Here is a 14,862-nt window from a genome sequence, read left to right as displayed (position 1 = left end):
ATCCGTCTGACTCTGGACTGTATGATGTGTTATAGGCCCACTACGGAAACCCACTGGGGTCAAACCAGCCAGAGCTTAACAAGTCCAGTGCTATTTTTCACAAGAACAAATAAAACAATGTTTTGTATATCAGGGATGAATAAAGAGATTTTAACAAATGGGAGTCTGGAATCTTGGTCAGAGTAACTTCTCATCCTAATATCTTCCTTTCCCTCTCCTCTCCTCCCACAAGCTGTAGAACAGCAACAGTTTTTTTCCCTCTTTCTGTTTTTCTATTGCTCTCTTGTTATTTCCCTCTGGAGTGAGTTTGTTTTTTAAAAAAATCTGTTTTTCAGAGTGAAATACCATCTGTACTGAAATGGGCAGATAAATGCTTAATTAAAGCTAAATGGGTTCATTCGTTAAGGTGTGAAAGTATACCTCTCTCCCTGTGGAGTCTAGCATCTGTGTTCCAGACAGCTGTGCAGTAGAGTAGGGTGAGTTTTAAACTGCCGTGTCCCTTCTGTTCCAGATGAGATAACAGTCCCGTCTCTGACGCCTTTTGTTCTGGATTATGTCCCAGTGTAATCTGTAATGCCGGTAATCTGACCAACAGTCAACACTGCGATCTGAGATGAGACCCAACACTGCCCAATCCTGTTAGAGATTTTGATTATTTATGTCTGTCTGTCTGTGTGTGAGAGAAACCGAGTAAGTGTATGATGGAGAGAAAATGGTACAAAACAAAATGGCTATCTGTAGTTTTTTTTACCCATCTTCTGTAGTTTAATGCCGTACAAGTCATTTGTATTGCTGTGGTGGTGCCGGTGCTAGTTCTTGGTGGAACAGCTGTACACATGCTCAACACGACCACTTTGAGTTTCGTCTCCTGTCCCAGGCGATGTGGACTTCATATTGATTAATAATAAATGAAGGTGTCACAGTACCAGCTCGGGAGAGAGTGAGGAGGATACAAGGGGGGGATATTTTAACTGTGACTCATAGTCAGACAGGCAGATTGATGTAATTGCTGCTAAAAAGTGCATAGGGCTCTATGAAAGTTTCCCTGCGCAAACTAAACTCGGTCTGACTTACGACTCTGATACTGTGTATGTGTGTGTTGGAGAGCGCAAGAGGCTAGGAGATGGAGAGAGGAGATGGAGAGAGGAGATGAAGTATGACAAGCATGAGATTTATTTTTGCTTCTCTTCAAATCTTGTCACACAAATTATCATCCAGGATACTACTGGCTCTATGGCTGTGGACAAGTATTAATTGATGTCAAGAAACGCGCAAGAAATAGCTAGTCACTTATTCATGAACAGAGCGCGCTCTCAGGTCTACCCAGTTTTTTCAGTATGGAGGTTTTTTTGGGGGGCGGTCCGTAACCTGGTCTGGACTTTTCTTTGACCAGGGTGCACTGTGTGTATATGTAATAAACCAAACCCCATGTTACTTACTTTAATATGATGCCATGTTAATGATACATTTTGTATTTGTTGATACATTTTCTTTATAAAGATCATCCATTTATTAATTAAACAACAACAACATCAACCCATAAACAAACAAACAAAAACTCTACTGAAAACAAATCATCCATTTTTTATCAATAGCATTTCAGGACATCACATCTCTTCTATGTATAAAACTGGAGAGTGAAAATAGAAAACCATCTGAAGTCAGTCAGAGAGACGTGCCTCGGACCGGTATGCGGGGGGTGCAGGGAGCTCCAGAACCCCCATAGTGGGGGTTCTCCTGACACTGACCACCAGCATGCCCTCAGGGGTCAGTGTGCCACTGACCGACAGGGGGTCCATGTCCTCTGGTAGCAGGGTCTTATGGGTAAATGTATCACTGACACTCCCATCCTCCAACACCTGAGGGAGAGAGGGTATGATGAGAGAGTGGAATGAGGGAGGAAGAGGGCAAGCAGAGAAGGAGTAAAGGAGAGATGGAGAATAGAGGGAATATGATAAGGGAAGGTCAAGGAAGAAGGGATAGGGGGAGACGAACGTGAGAAATAGAGAAGTAGGGAGGTCAATACATACAGATCTGCTATCCTTTGATCACTTGTCATAGCAGGACATGCAAATTGTAGTGTATTCAAGGTTTTAAAAGGCTTCTAAAGTTTGTAATTTCCACTTAAAAATGTCAGACTTGATTTGCCCTAACAGAAAATATATCAACCACTACAAAAATGTCCATTAATTACAATCCACATAATTTAAATGTCCTGTTGCTGCAGGATTTTTTTTCCTGCTGTAAGAAACAGGGTCAAATTAAGATGGTAGGGAGCTGAGATCAGGCAGAGAATCACAACAAACAGTTGACCATAGAGCAGTGTTTGTCTAAGCAGGGCCTTGGGGCTGCATGGCGAATAGATGGGAGGACTGGATGTAGGTTTTATTAAGTGGTTCTCTGGCCTGTTAAAGAGGAGCTCTGACATTTTGCCTTACAGCAACCATGGATTCAAGGTTTAAGAAGGCTTCTAAAGTTTGAAATTTCCACTTTAAAATGTCAGACTTGATTTGCCCTAACAAAAATGTGTCAACCCCTACAAAAAATGTCCATTAATTATAATATACAAAACAAATCACATTTCCTGTTGCTGCAGGATTATTTTCCTGCTGTAGCAAACTGGCTCAAATTAAGATATGGCATCTGTATATACAGTGGGGAGGATTTGATACACTGCCGATTTTGCAGGTTTTCCTACTTACAAAGCATGTAGAGGTCTGTAATTTTTATCTTAGGTACACTTCAACTGTGAGAGACGGAATCAAATCAAATCAAATTTTATTGGCCACATGCGCCGAATACAACAGGTGCAGACATTACAGTGAAATCCTTACTTACAGCCCTTAACCAACAGTGCATTTATTTTTAACAAAAAAGTAAAAATTAAACAACAACAAAAAAAGTGTTGAGAAAAAAAAGAGCAGAAGTAAAATAAAATAACCGTAGGGAGGCTATATATACAGGGGGGTGCCGGTGCAGAATCAATGTGCGGGAGCACCAGCTAGTTGAGGTAGTTGAAGTAATATGTAAATGTGGGCAGAGTTAAAGTGTCTATGCATAAATAATTAACAGAGTAGCAGCAGCGTAAAAGGATGGGGTGGGGGGGCAGTGCAAATAGTCTGGGTAGCCATGATTAGCTGTTCAGGAGTCTTATGGCTTGGGGGTAGAAGCTGTTGAGAAGTCTTTTGGACCTAGACTTGGCACTCCAGTACCGCTTGCCGTGCGGTAGCAGAGAGAACAGTCTATGACTAGGGTGGCTGGAGTCTTTGACAATTTTGAGGGCTTTCCTCTGACACCGCCTGGTATAGAGGTCCTGGATGGCAGGAAGCTTGGCCCCAGTGATGTACTGGGCCGTACGCACTACCCTCTGTAGTGCCTTGCGGTCGGAGGCCAAGCAGTTGCCATACCAGGCGGTGATGCAACCAGTCAGGATGCTCTCGATGGTGCAGCTGTAGAATTTTTTTGAGGATCTGAGGACCCATGCCAAATCTTTTCAGTCTCCTGAGGGGGAATAGGCTTTGTCGTGCCCTCTTCACGACTGTCTTGGTGTGTTTGGACCATGATAGTTCGTTGGTGATGTGGACACCAAGGAACTTGAAGCTCTCAACCTGTTCCACTACAGCCCCGTCGATGAGAATGGGGGCGTGCTCAGTCCTCTTTTTTTTCCTGTAGTCCACAATCATCTCCTTTGTCTTGGTCACGTTGAGGGAGAGGTTGTTGTCCTGGCACCACACGGCCAGGTCTATGACCTCCTCCCTATAGGCTGTCTCATCGTTGTCGGTGATCAGGCCTACCACTGTTGTGTCCTCTGCAAACTTAATGATGGTGTTGGAGTCGTGCCTGGCCATGCAGTCATGGGTGAACAGGGAGAACAGGAGGGGACTGAGCACGCACCCCTGAGGGGCCCCCGTGTTAAGGATCAGTGTGTCAGATGTGTTGTTACCTACCCTTACCACTTGGGGGCGGCCTGTCAGGAAGTCCAGGATCCAGTTGCAGAGGGAGGTGTTTAGTCCCAGGATCCTTAGCTTAGTGATGAGCTTTGAGGGCACTATGGTGTTGAATGCTGAGCTGTAGTCAATGAATAGCATTCTCACGTAGGTGTTCCTCTTGTCCAGGTGGGAAAGGGCAGTGTGGAGTGCAATAGAGATTGCATCATCTGTGGATCTGTTGGGGCGGTATTCAAATTGGAGTGGGTCTAGGGTTTCTGGGATAATGCTGTTGATGTGAGCCATGACCAGCCTTTCGAAGCACTTCATGGCTACAGACGTCAGTGCTACGGGTCGGTAGTCATTTAGGCAGGTTATCTTAGAGTCCTTGGGCACGGGGACTATGGTGGTCTGCTTGAAACATGTTGGTATTACAGACTCAGTCAGGGACATGTTGAAAATGTCAGTGAAGACACTTGCCAGTTGGTCAGCACATGCTCTGAGTACACGTCCTGGTAATCCGTCTGGCCCTGCGGCCTTGTGAATGTTGACCTGCTTAAAAGTCTTACTCACATCGGCTATGGAGAGCGTGATCACATAGTCATCCGGAACAGCTGGTGCTCTCATGCATGCTTCAGTGTTGCTTGCCTTGAAGCGAGCATAGAAGTGGTTTAGCTCGTCTGGAAGTCTTGTGTCACTGGGCAGCTCGCGGCTGTGCTTCCCTTTGTAATCTGTAATAGTTTTCAAGCCCTGCCACACCCGACGAGCGTCAGAGCCAGTGTAGTACGATTCAATCTTAGTCCTGTATTGACTCTTTGCCTGTTTGATGGTTCGTCGGAGGGCATAACGGGATTTCTTATAAGCGTCCGGGTTAGAGTCCCGCTCCTTGAAAGCGGCAGCTCTACCCTTTAGCTCAGTGCAGATGTTTCCTGTAATCCATGGCTTCTGGTTGGGGTATGTACGTACGGTCACTGTGGGGACGACATCATCGATGCACTTATTGATGAAGCCAGTGACTGATGTGGTGTACTCCTCAATGCTATCTGAAGAATCCCGGAACATGTTCCAGTCTGTGCTAGCAAAACAGTCCTGTAGCTTAGCATCTGTGTCATCTGACCTTTTTTATTAACTGAGTCACTGGTGCTTCCTGCTTTAGTTTTTGCTTATAAGCAGGAATCAGGAGGATATAGTTATGGTCAGATTTGCCAAATGGAGGGCGAGGGAGAGCTTTGTATGCGTCTCTGTGTGTGGAGTAAAGGTGGTCTAGAGTTTTTTTTCCTCCGGTTGCACATTTAACATGCTGGTAGAAATTAGGTAGAACGGATTTAAGTTTCCCTGCATTAAAGTCCCCGGCCACTAGGAGCGCTGCATCTGGATGAGCGTTTTCCTGTTGATTTATGGCCTTATACAGCTCATTCAATGCAATCTTAATGCCAGCATTGGTTTGTGGTGGTAAATAGACAGCTATGAAAAATATAGATGAAAACTCTCTTGGTAAATAGTGTGGTCTACAGCTTATCATAAGATACTCTACCTCAGGCGAGCAAAACCTCGAGACTTCCTTAGTATTTGATTTTGTGCACCAGCTGTTGTTTACAAATATACACAGACCGCCACCCCTTGTCTTACCGGGAGTCAGCCGTTTCTATCCTGCCGATGTAGCGTATAGCTCGCTAGCTGTATGTTATCCATGTCGTCGTTCAGCCACGACTCGGTGAAACATAAGATATTACAGTTTCTAATGTCCCGTTGGTAGGATAACCGTAATCTTAGGTCATCCAATTTGTTCTCCAATGATTGAAGATTGGCTAATAGGATTGATGGAAGAGGCAGTTTACTCGCTCGCCGTCGGATCCTTACAAGGCACCCCGACCTACGTCCACGATATCTCCGTCTCTTCCTCACGCGAATGACGGGGATTTGGGCCTTGTCGGGTGTCTGTAGGATATCCTTCGCGGCCGCCTCGTTGAAGAAAAAATCTTCGTCCAATACGAGGTGAGTAATCGCTGTCCTGATATCCAGAAGCTCTTTTTGGCAGAAACATTATGTACAAAATAAATTACAAGTGACGCGGAAAAACACACATAATAGTACAATTGGTTAGAGGGCTGTAAAACGGCAGCCATCTTCTCCGGCGCTGTTTACCTTCCTAAAACAAAAATCCAGAAAATCACATTGTATGATTTTTAAGTAATTAATTTGCATTTTATTGCATGACATAAGTATTTGATCACCTACCAACCAGTAAGAATTCCGGCTCTCACAGACCTGTTAGTTTTTCTTTAAGAAGCCCTCCTGTTCTCCACTCATTACCTGTATTAACTGCACCTGTTTGAACTCGTTACCTGTATAAAAGACACCTGTCCACACACTCAATCAAACAGACGCCATCCTCTCCACAATGGCCAAGACCAGAGAGCTGTGTAAGGACATCAGGGATAAAATTGTAGACCTTCACAAGGCTGGGATGGGCTACAGGACAATAGGCAAGCAGCTTGCTGAGAAGGCAACAACTGTTGGCGCAATTATTAGAAAATGGAAGAAGTTCAAGATGACGGTCAATCACCCTCGGTCTGGGGCTCCATGCAAGATCTCACCTCGTGGGGCATCAATGATCATGAGGAAGGTGAGGGATCAGCCCAGAACTACACGGCAGGACCTGGTCAATGACCTGAAGAGAGCTGGGACCACAGTCTCAAAGAAAACCATTAGTAACACACTATGCCGTCATGGATTAAAATCCTGCAGCGCACGCAAGGTCCCCCTGCACAAGCCAGCGCATGTCCAGGCCCGTCTGACGTTTGCCAATGATCATCTGGATGATCCAGAGGAGGAATGGGAGAAGGTCATGTGGTCTGATGAGACAAAAATAGAGCTTTTTGGTCTAAACTCCACTCGCTGTGTTTGGAGGAAGAAGAAGGATGAGTACAACCCCAAGAACACCATCCCAACCGTGAAGCATGGAGGTGGAAACATAAATCTTTGGGGATGCTTTTCTGCAAAGGGGACAGGACGACTGCACCGTATTGAGGGGAGGATGGATGGGGCCATGTATCGCGAGATCTTGGCCAACAACCTCCTTCCCTCAGTAAGAGCATTGAAGATGGGTCGTGGCTGGGTCTTCCAGCATGACAACGACCTGAAACACACAGCCAGGGCAACTAAGGAGTGGCTCCGTAAGAAGCATCTCAAGGTCCTGGAGTGGCCTAGCCAGTCTCCAGACCTGAACCCAATAGAAAATCTTTGGAGGGAGCTGAAAGTCCGTATTGCCCAGCGACAGCCCCAAAACCTGAAGGATCTGGAGAAGGTCTGTATGGAGGAGTGGGCCAAAATTCCTGCTGCAGTGTGTGCAAACCTGGTCAAGACCTACAGGAAACGTATGATCTCTGTAATTGCAAACAAAGGTTTCTGTACCAAATATTAAGTTCTGCTTTTCTGATGTATCAAATATTTATGTCATGCAATAAAATGCAAATTAATTACTTAAAACTCATACAATGTGATTTTCTGTATTTTTGTTTTAGATTCCATCTCTCACAGTTGAAGTGTACCTATGATAAAAATTACAGACCTTTGTAAGTAGGAAAACCTGCAAAATTGGCAGTGTATCAAATACTTGTTGTCCCCACTGTAGCTCTCCTATACAGTGGGGGAAAAAAGTATTTAGTCAGCCACCAATTGTGCAAGTTCTCCCACTTAAAAAGATGAGAGGCCTGTAATTTTCATCATAGGTACACGTCAACTATGACAGACAAAATGAGAAAAAAAAATCCAGAAAATCACATTGTAGGATTTTTAATGAATTTATTTGCAAATTATGGTGGAAAATAAGTATTTGGTCAATAACAAAAGTTTCTCAATACTTTGTTATATACCCTTTGTTGGCAATGACACAGGTCAAACGTTTTCTGTAAGTCTTCACAAGGTTTTCACACACTGTTGCTGGTATTTTGGCCCAGTCCGTGTCGCTGGGCAACACAGACTTTCAACTCCCTCCAAAGATTTTCTATGGGGTTGAGATCTGGAGACTGGCTAGACCACTCCAGGACCTTGAAATGCTTCTTACGAAGCCACTCCTTCGTTGCCCGGGCGGTGTGTTTGGGATCATTGTTATGCTGAAAGACCCAGCCACGTTTCATCTTCAATGCCCTTGCTGATGGAAGGAGGTTTTCACTCAAAATCTCACGATACATGGCCCCATTCATTCTTTCCTTTACACGGATCAGTCGTCCTGGTCCCTTTGCAGAAAAACAGCCCCAAAGCATGATGTTTCCACCCCCATGCTTCACAGTAGGTATGGTGTTCTTTGGATGCAACTCAGCATTCTTTGTCCTCCAAACACGACGAGTTGAGTTTTTACCAAAAAGTTCTATTTTGGTTTCATCTGACCATATGACATTCTCCCAATCCTCTTCTGGATCATCCAAATGCACTCTAGCAAACTTCAGACGGGCCTGGACATGTACTGGCTTAAGCAGGGGGACACGTCTGGCACTGTAGGATTTGAGTCCCTGGCGGCGTAGTGTGTTACTGATGGTAGGCTTTGTTACTTTGGTCCCAGCTCTCTGCAGGTCATTCACTAGGTCATCCCGTGTGGTTCTGGGATTTTTGCTCACCGTTCTTGTGATCATTTTGACCCCACGGGGTGAGATCTTGCGTGGAGCCCCAGATCGAGGGAGATTATCAGTGGTCTTGTATGTCTTCCATTTCCTAATAATTGCTCCCACAGTTGATTTCTTCAAACCAAGCTGCTTACCTATTGCAGATTCAGTCTTCCCAGCCTGGTGCAGGTCTACAATTTTGTTTCTGGTGTCCTTTGACAGCTCTTTGGTCTTGGCCATAGTGGAGTTTGGAGTGTGACTGTTTGAGGTTGTGGACAGGTGTCTTTTATACTGATAACAAGTTCAAACAGGTGCCATTAATACAGGTAACGAGTGGAGGACAGAGGAGCCTCTTAAAGAAGAAGTTACAGGTCTGTGAGAGCCAGAAATCTTGCTTGTTTGTAGGTGACCAAATACTTATTTTCAAATAAATTCATAAAAATCCTACAATGTGATTTTCTGGATTTTTTTTCCTCAATTTGTCTGTCATAGTTGACATGCACCTATGATTAAAATTACAGGCCTCTCTCATCTTTTTAAGTGGGAGAACTTGCACAATTGGTGGCTGACTAAATACTTTTTTCCCCATTGTAGCCTCACCCTTCAATGGGATTCACACTTCTCCCTCATCATCCCCCAGTACACAATAACCAAGTACATCATTAAACATGACACACACTGCGCACACACAAACACGTCATTGCACTTATCATTTGTACCTACAGTGTGCACACAGACACATCCTCTTTCACTAATGGGTACCCACACATACACACTATGCCCTTCACACACTCACCTTTTCAGCGTGGATGACTATGTTGTGGTTGTAGGCCATCAACACTATGTCGTGAGGTTGAAACTGACTGACGTCAGCTGACATGTAGTAACTATCCCCCAACGATCTGACCACGCCCATACTGGCAGGACGACCTGGCACAGTGCCACTTGTTGGGACTGGAGGGAAGAGCAGACAACACAGTGAGTGGAGACATGTGTTTATTTATTCAACTCTTATTTTCTTGTTCTCAACATCACCAACTTGGGGAAGAATAAACCAGAGCATGAGAAAATATATAAAGGAATTAAGGGAAAATATGGGTGATTTAAAGTTTATTATCCAGTCCTTGGGGGAGATATATTTCAGTTTTATGTGGAGACAACTGGAGAATACAGGCCATTCAAGTTCATTAGTGAGCAATGATTCTGTTTGGAACATAAAACTAATTTAATGCCCATCTGGACAGGAAAGAACCTGAGTGGTATACTACGACGCAAGCTAGATCTACTCAGGCTTTTATAAAGCTAGCTAGCTTCAGTTAGCTTCACATTCCAGGTCAGCAGGCCCGGCTCCAGTCATAAACGACATAAGCGGTCGCTTAGGGCCCCTGGCCACTAGGGGGACCCCGACCTAAAAAAAACTCAGTTGGGGTCTCAACTTACTGTTGAGATTTAGAATAGCAAAATGGATTGTGCATCAGCAGTTTTCTCTTTTGTCAGTCACTGACAGTCACTAAATTAGCCATGTCAGCTAACAATTTTTCGATTGGTAAATTAGTCTAGCCAGTTATCTAAACTTGTAGTAATCATGGCCAAATACCGACCGTGCACTCGGAACACGTACCCAGGGGCCTGACCTCCAGTGGGCCCCCATTGATATTGTTGGTCACTCTCACTGAGATATCATTAACACGGCATAAATCATGGCAAAATGGGTAGAATTACAGGAAATTAGCTTTAAACTGCTAAAATTTCTCCGCCCCATGGCTTAATGTGTAGAACTACAGAAAACTTGCTTTAAACACACACAAAAAACACACACATTTCAAAAAATATATTTAATCAGTCCTCTTTCTCAAATGAAGGGGATGATGACACAATCTTTGCTAGAGGGAGGGAACCTGATTTCATTGGTCCTCAACTCGTGACTCAGACACTTCATTCAGGATAAATGGAGTTAGCCCCGAGTTATGCTGCGTTCAAAACAACTGGCAACTTGTAAATCTCTGACTTCTGACTTCAGTGCATTCAAGACAACTGGGAACTTGGGGGTGAAAACAAACTCCAACTGTGAAAAATGTTGGCATCTTTCTAGAGCAGGTTAGTTCTGAACGATTCGTTGCCATATACATTTACCTGGCCAAAAGGTGAGCCACTTTCATATTGGTCATTTAGCAGACGCTCTTATCCAGAGTGACTTACAGTTAGTGCATACATTATTTTATTTTTTTCATACTGGCCCCCCGTGGGAATCGAACCCACAAACCTGGCGTTGCAAACACCATGCTCTACCAACTGAGCTACATCCCTACCGGCCATCCCTGTGCGCCGCCCCATGGGTCTCCCGGTCGCGGCCGGATACGACAGAGCCTGGATTCGAACCAGGATCTCTAGTGGCACAGCTAGCACTACGATGCAGTGCCTTAGACCACTGCGCCACTCGGGCGCCACTATGACTGGGTTAACTCAGACTTGACAAAAGTTAACTCGCTAACTCCTCAAACCTGGTACGTAGTATACCCCTCAACACAAAATAGAGCCATACTCAAGCCCCAGTGCTAACCTGCGTCCCGATTGTGTCCACATGCTGATTGTGCCCACATTTTCAGACAGGTGTAGATGATCAAAAGACACATTATGATCTGATTGTGATCTGATCTTCCTGCCCACCTGTGGCGGTAGTCAAACACGAATTGTGTCTGGATATCTCACAAGTGTAAACGAATCTGGACAGTGAAACCATTTAAATCATAATTATTCTGCCTAAAATCATTGACACTTTAATCATTATGAGATCAACATGTATTAAAATACTTACTGCCTATTAGAGCACTTTAGCTAAGACACTGGAGACTGGTTGGAGCCACACTGTACACTCTGACAGTGAGACTTTACAGTAGACATCTCCCACTGTTCTGGTTCATTATCTTGTTTGAGATGCTGCTTTTTCTACCAACGTACATGTAACTGCCACAGTCTCTAGCACCTTCTGGGTCATTCCACAAATACAGTGCCTTTTGATATTTTAAGTACAAATTGTGCACCAATATTGAATTTTAAATTCTGTTATATTAAATGAAGTGCCCTGTAATCTAAACCAAATGGGACATTTTATAAATCAGATATTTTATATTAATAAAGATTTGCTAAAGTGCCAAAAAGTCAGCATTTTGACATGTCTCACGTCATGTTTTTCTGACTTCTAGGAAGATGTTAACCCATAAGTTGTCCCCATCATTGTAAAGTCCTAGTTGTTATTTTGCTTTGACAAAGTCATTTCTGAAGATTATTATTTATTTCATGTGATTAGTGATTCATTTACATTTGTCCCTCATTTAAAGGACAAGTTCACTTTTTTTGATGTACTGGCATGATATAGAAGTGTTCAGACACTTATTTTTGCGATTTCACTTGGTTTTGAGAAACCCCAACAGCAATAGACTTCCTCAGACTCGTTCTCCGGTATGGGGGCCCGTGTGTGAGGATGCCCATGTCATTTCAGTGTGCAAGCATGCGCATGCATTCTCGTATCACCACAATGGGAACGAGAAAGCATGTGCATGCTCGCACACGGAAAAGTATCGCTCGAGTCCCAACAAATGTATAACGTTTTGGATAAAGTTCGGAATGACACAATTTCATGTGTACAACATCTAGACCTCCATCACTATACTGAGAGCTTTGCCGTTTCTAAAAGGACATATTTGGGTGTTTTTGGAGCCTTTGTTCATGTTTTATCCTTGGCTCCAAAACTGCAGAACAAGCCTGAGGAAGTCTATCACTGGTGGGTTAAGTTTTTCAAAAGCAAGTGAAATTGTATGACAAGTGTCTGGACACTTCTATAAAGTGCCATTTACATCGAAAATTGAGATTTGGTTAAGAAAAAGGGATCTTGACCTTTTAAAGGCCAACCCTGTTACTTGAACTGAACTCTTGTTTTAATATGGTAAAACAATATATATTTTTTTAAATAAGCATTGGACATGTAAGAGTCAAATCATAGTGTAAAAGCAGGCGAGCTGGTTCTACTCTTTTTGGCCATTTTGTGGTAGAAAACTGAACAACCCAGCTACCCATATATAGATGGGCTAGAAATGATTTAATAAGTTCAAGTTTTTTGTTAAGCTTGCTCCTCCCTGTTGCCCCTCAAGGGCACATCAACAGATTTTTTATTTAATCAGCTCGGGGATTCAAACCAGAAACCTTTTGGTTATTGGCCCAGTGCTCTTAACTGCTCATAACCACTTGGCTACCTGCCGCTAACTTTCACCCAAGGTGCAGGAGCCTGGCCCTGGGTAGCTCCCGCTCAATGTAACTACTGCTTACCGTTGATGTTATTCTACCCAAACCCTCAACTCCCCCTCTCCCCAACAACCCCCCACTCACCTGGGTACCCGTAGGAGTCCTTGCGGTGTCTGTTGAAGGGGTCCAGACACAGGGGGGCTACATTCCCCTCCTCTCCAAACAGGCTTGGGGGTCCCACCCCTGCTGCCTCCAGGAAGGGCTCAAACAGGGGGTCCACCGCCCCACCACCAGACCCCTCTGACCGGTAGGTGCTGGAACTGCTGTAGCGGGCTGACGAGCGGTACGAGGAAGAGGAGGAACGGCTGGATGAAGAGCTGGTCAGAGCCATGGTGAGAAGTGGTGTCTAAAAGACACACACACACTGAAACTACAACTCACTCAGTGAGATTATTGTACTACTAAATTGTTGTCAACACACCAAGACAAAGCTGGTGGCTCTGTTGTCATTTAGAATCAGCCCAGATACACTTTTAATCCCTTTTCCCACTGCACACACACACACTGACACTGAGCTTTCTGCTATCGCTCTGGGTGTGATTTAACAAAGCCCAAAGCATTCTGGGAAAGTGGCATGCTGTGGCCCCAACGTGTAGCCTTCTTTTCTCCTTACAAGGTGGTGTCCAGCGATGGTAGCCAGGAATAACAGTAAAAGAGATAAGAATTGAAACCCTCCACACACACACACACACAGACACGCACGTTTGCACACACACAACCCTAAAGTGACATAGAGATTAGTGAGCCAAGGGGTGCACTCAGAGATGTTTTAGGTATGTGGTCAGAGATAACAGAAGGAGAACAACAGGTTGAGAACGTTGTGGGAACGTTGCTTTTTAAACTGTCGTCTGACCATCATTTGCCTGTCCCTCTGTATGTCCTGCTGCATGATTCCATTAGGATTTTTGTATGCTACGCTTGTATGCACTTTATGCCAGTACTTTATTCCAGTACTTTATTCCAGTGCAAAGCTGTTGACTTGTTTATTTGTATCTCTATTAACTGTTACATTAGCATCTGCTCCCCTTCCAGCTGGGATTACATTTGGAGAAATGTTCTGTGAATCATATCTATTATTCATTGAAATCATTCTATAAAATGTCCACGAAAACAAGTTAGTATCATAGCACTTATGACTTTTAAGTCACAATACAATACCCATACGTAGAGTTACATGATTGTCATCTGCTGCCAGATGTTTTACAACTTTTATGACTGTGTTATAAAATGAAAACTTTTCAAAGATGATGTTCTCTCATGTCCAAGCCAGACTTTTCCCTGGAGATATACACCTTATTTGGCTTTTTCCATTGTGCCGATGTGTTTTCTATTATGGTATGTTCTATTGATTGAGAGATAACAGATTTTTCCTATAGGGAATGGCCCTTTCTCTCAGGGAGAGAAATTATTTGTTTACACCATTCCCCACAAGAAAATGACAGGCAGTCAGTGGTACTTTATGATAAGAAAATAGCATTGTCTATTTATGTGTGTGTGTCAGTGTGCGTGTGTGTGTGTGTGTCTGCATGTGTTGTGGATGTTACAGGGGTGAGCTGAGTGAGTTCTGTCCTTTTCAGAGGTAGTAAAGGTTGGTCCTGAGACTGTAAATTGCTCTATAATGATGTGTAATGATCTGAGTTAATCGAAAAGCACATTATCAAATCAAATACATTCTTGGATTGTGATTGTTAAGTGCTTTCCACAAACTCTATGACTTAATTCATCTTCCTTTTTTACCATAATTCCCTTCCTTCGAGCCAAGGAATCACACAATTATACCAAGTCAGTATGTCATTTTCTTTGCAAAGAACATTAAGGATATTTTATTAAGAACTTCAAATTATGTCAGGTGCAGCAAACAAAGTCCAGGTTATTTTTTAAATCAAGTGGCAATATTCAAAGTAGTACATTCAGCCAAAAGAAAGAAAGAAAGAAAATAAAGCAATTAGAGGAAAATAAATGAGAGAATGGTGATAAAATATGATATATCCGAGGGATTAGAGGTGTGTGTGTGTGTGTGTGTGTGTGTGTGTGTA

The 14,862-nt window shown here is 43.6% G+C and overlaps 1 protein-coding gene across 1 annotated transcript; it reads right to left on the bottom strand.

Moving 5' to 3' along the window:
- Positions 1-1,426: 1,426 nt before the first annotated feature.
- On the bottom strand, positions 1,427-13,349 carry LOC121568328 (heat shock protein beta-7). Its single transcript, XM_041878882.2, has 3 exons — positions 12,911-13,349; positions 9,324-9,481; positions 1,427-1,859 (listed from the first exon to the last, which is right to left on the bottom strand). Exons 1-3 carry the CDS (start codon positions 13,155-13,157, stop codon positions 1,662-1,664), a joined length of 603 nt encoding a protein of 200 aa, XP_041734816.2. The 5' UTR covers positions 13,158-13,349; the 3' UTR covers positions 1,427-1,661.
- Positions 13,350-14,862: the final 1,513 nt, after the last annotated feature.

The sequence above is a fragment of the Coregonus clupeaformis genome, chromosome 6, assembly GCF_020615455.1.
Source record: "Coregonus clupeaformis isolate EN_2021a chromosome 6, ASM2061545v1, whole genome shotgun sequence".
In the NCBI taxonomy this organism is placed as follows: domain Eukaryota; kingdom Metazoa; phylum Chordata; class Actinopteri; order Salmoniformes; family Salmonidae; genus Coregonus; species Coregonus clupeaformis.
This window is presented reverse-complemented; position numbering and strand designations above follow the sequence as displayed.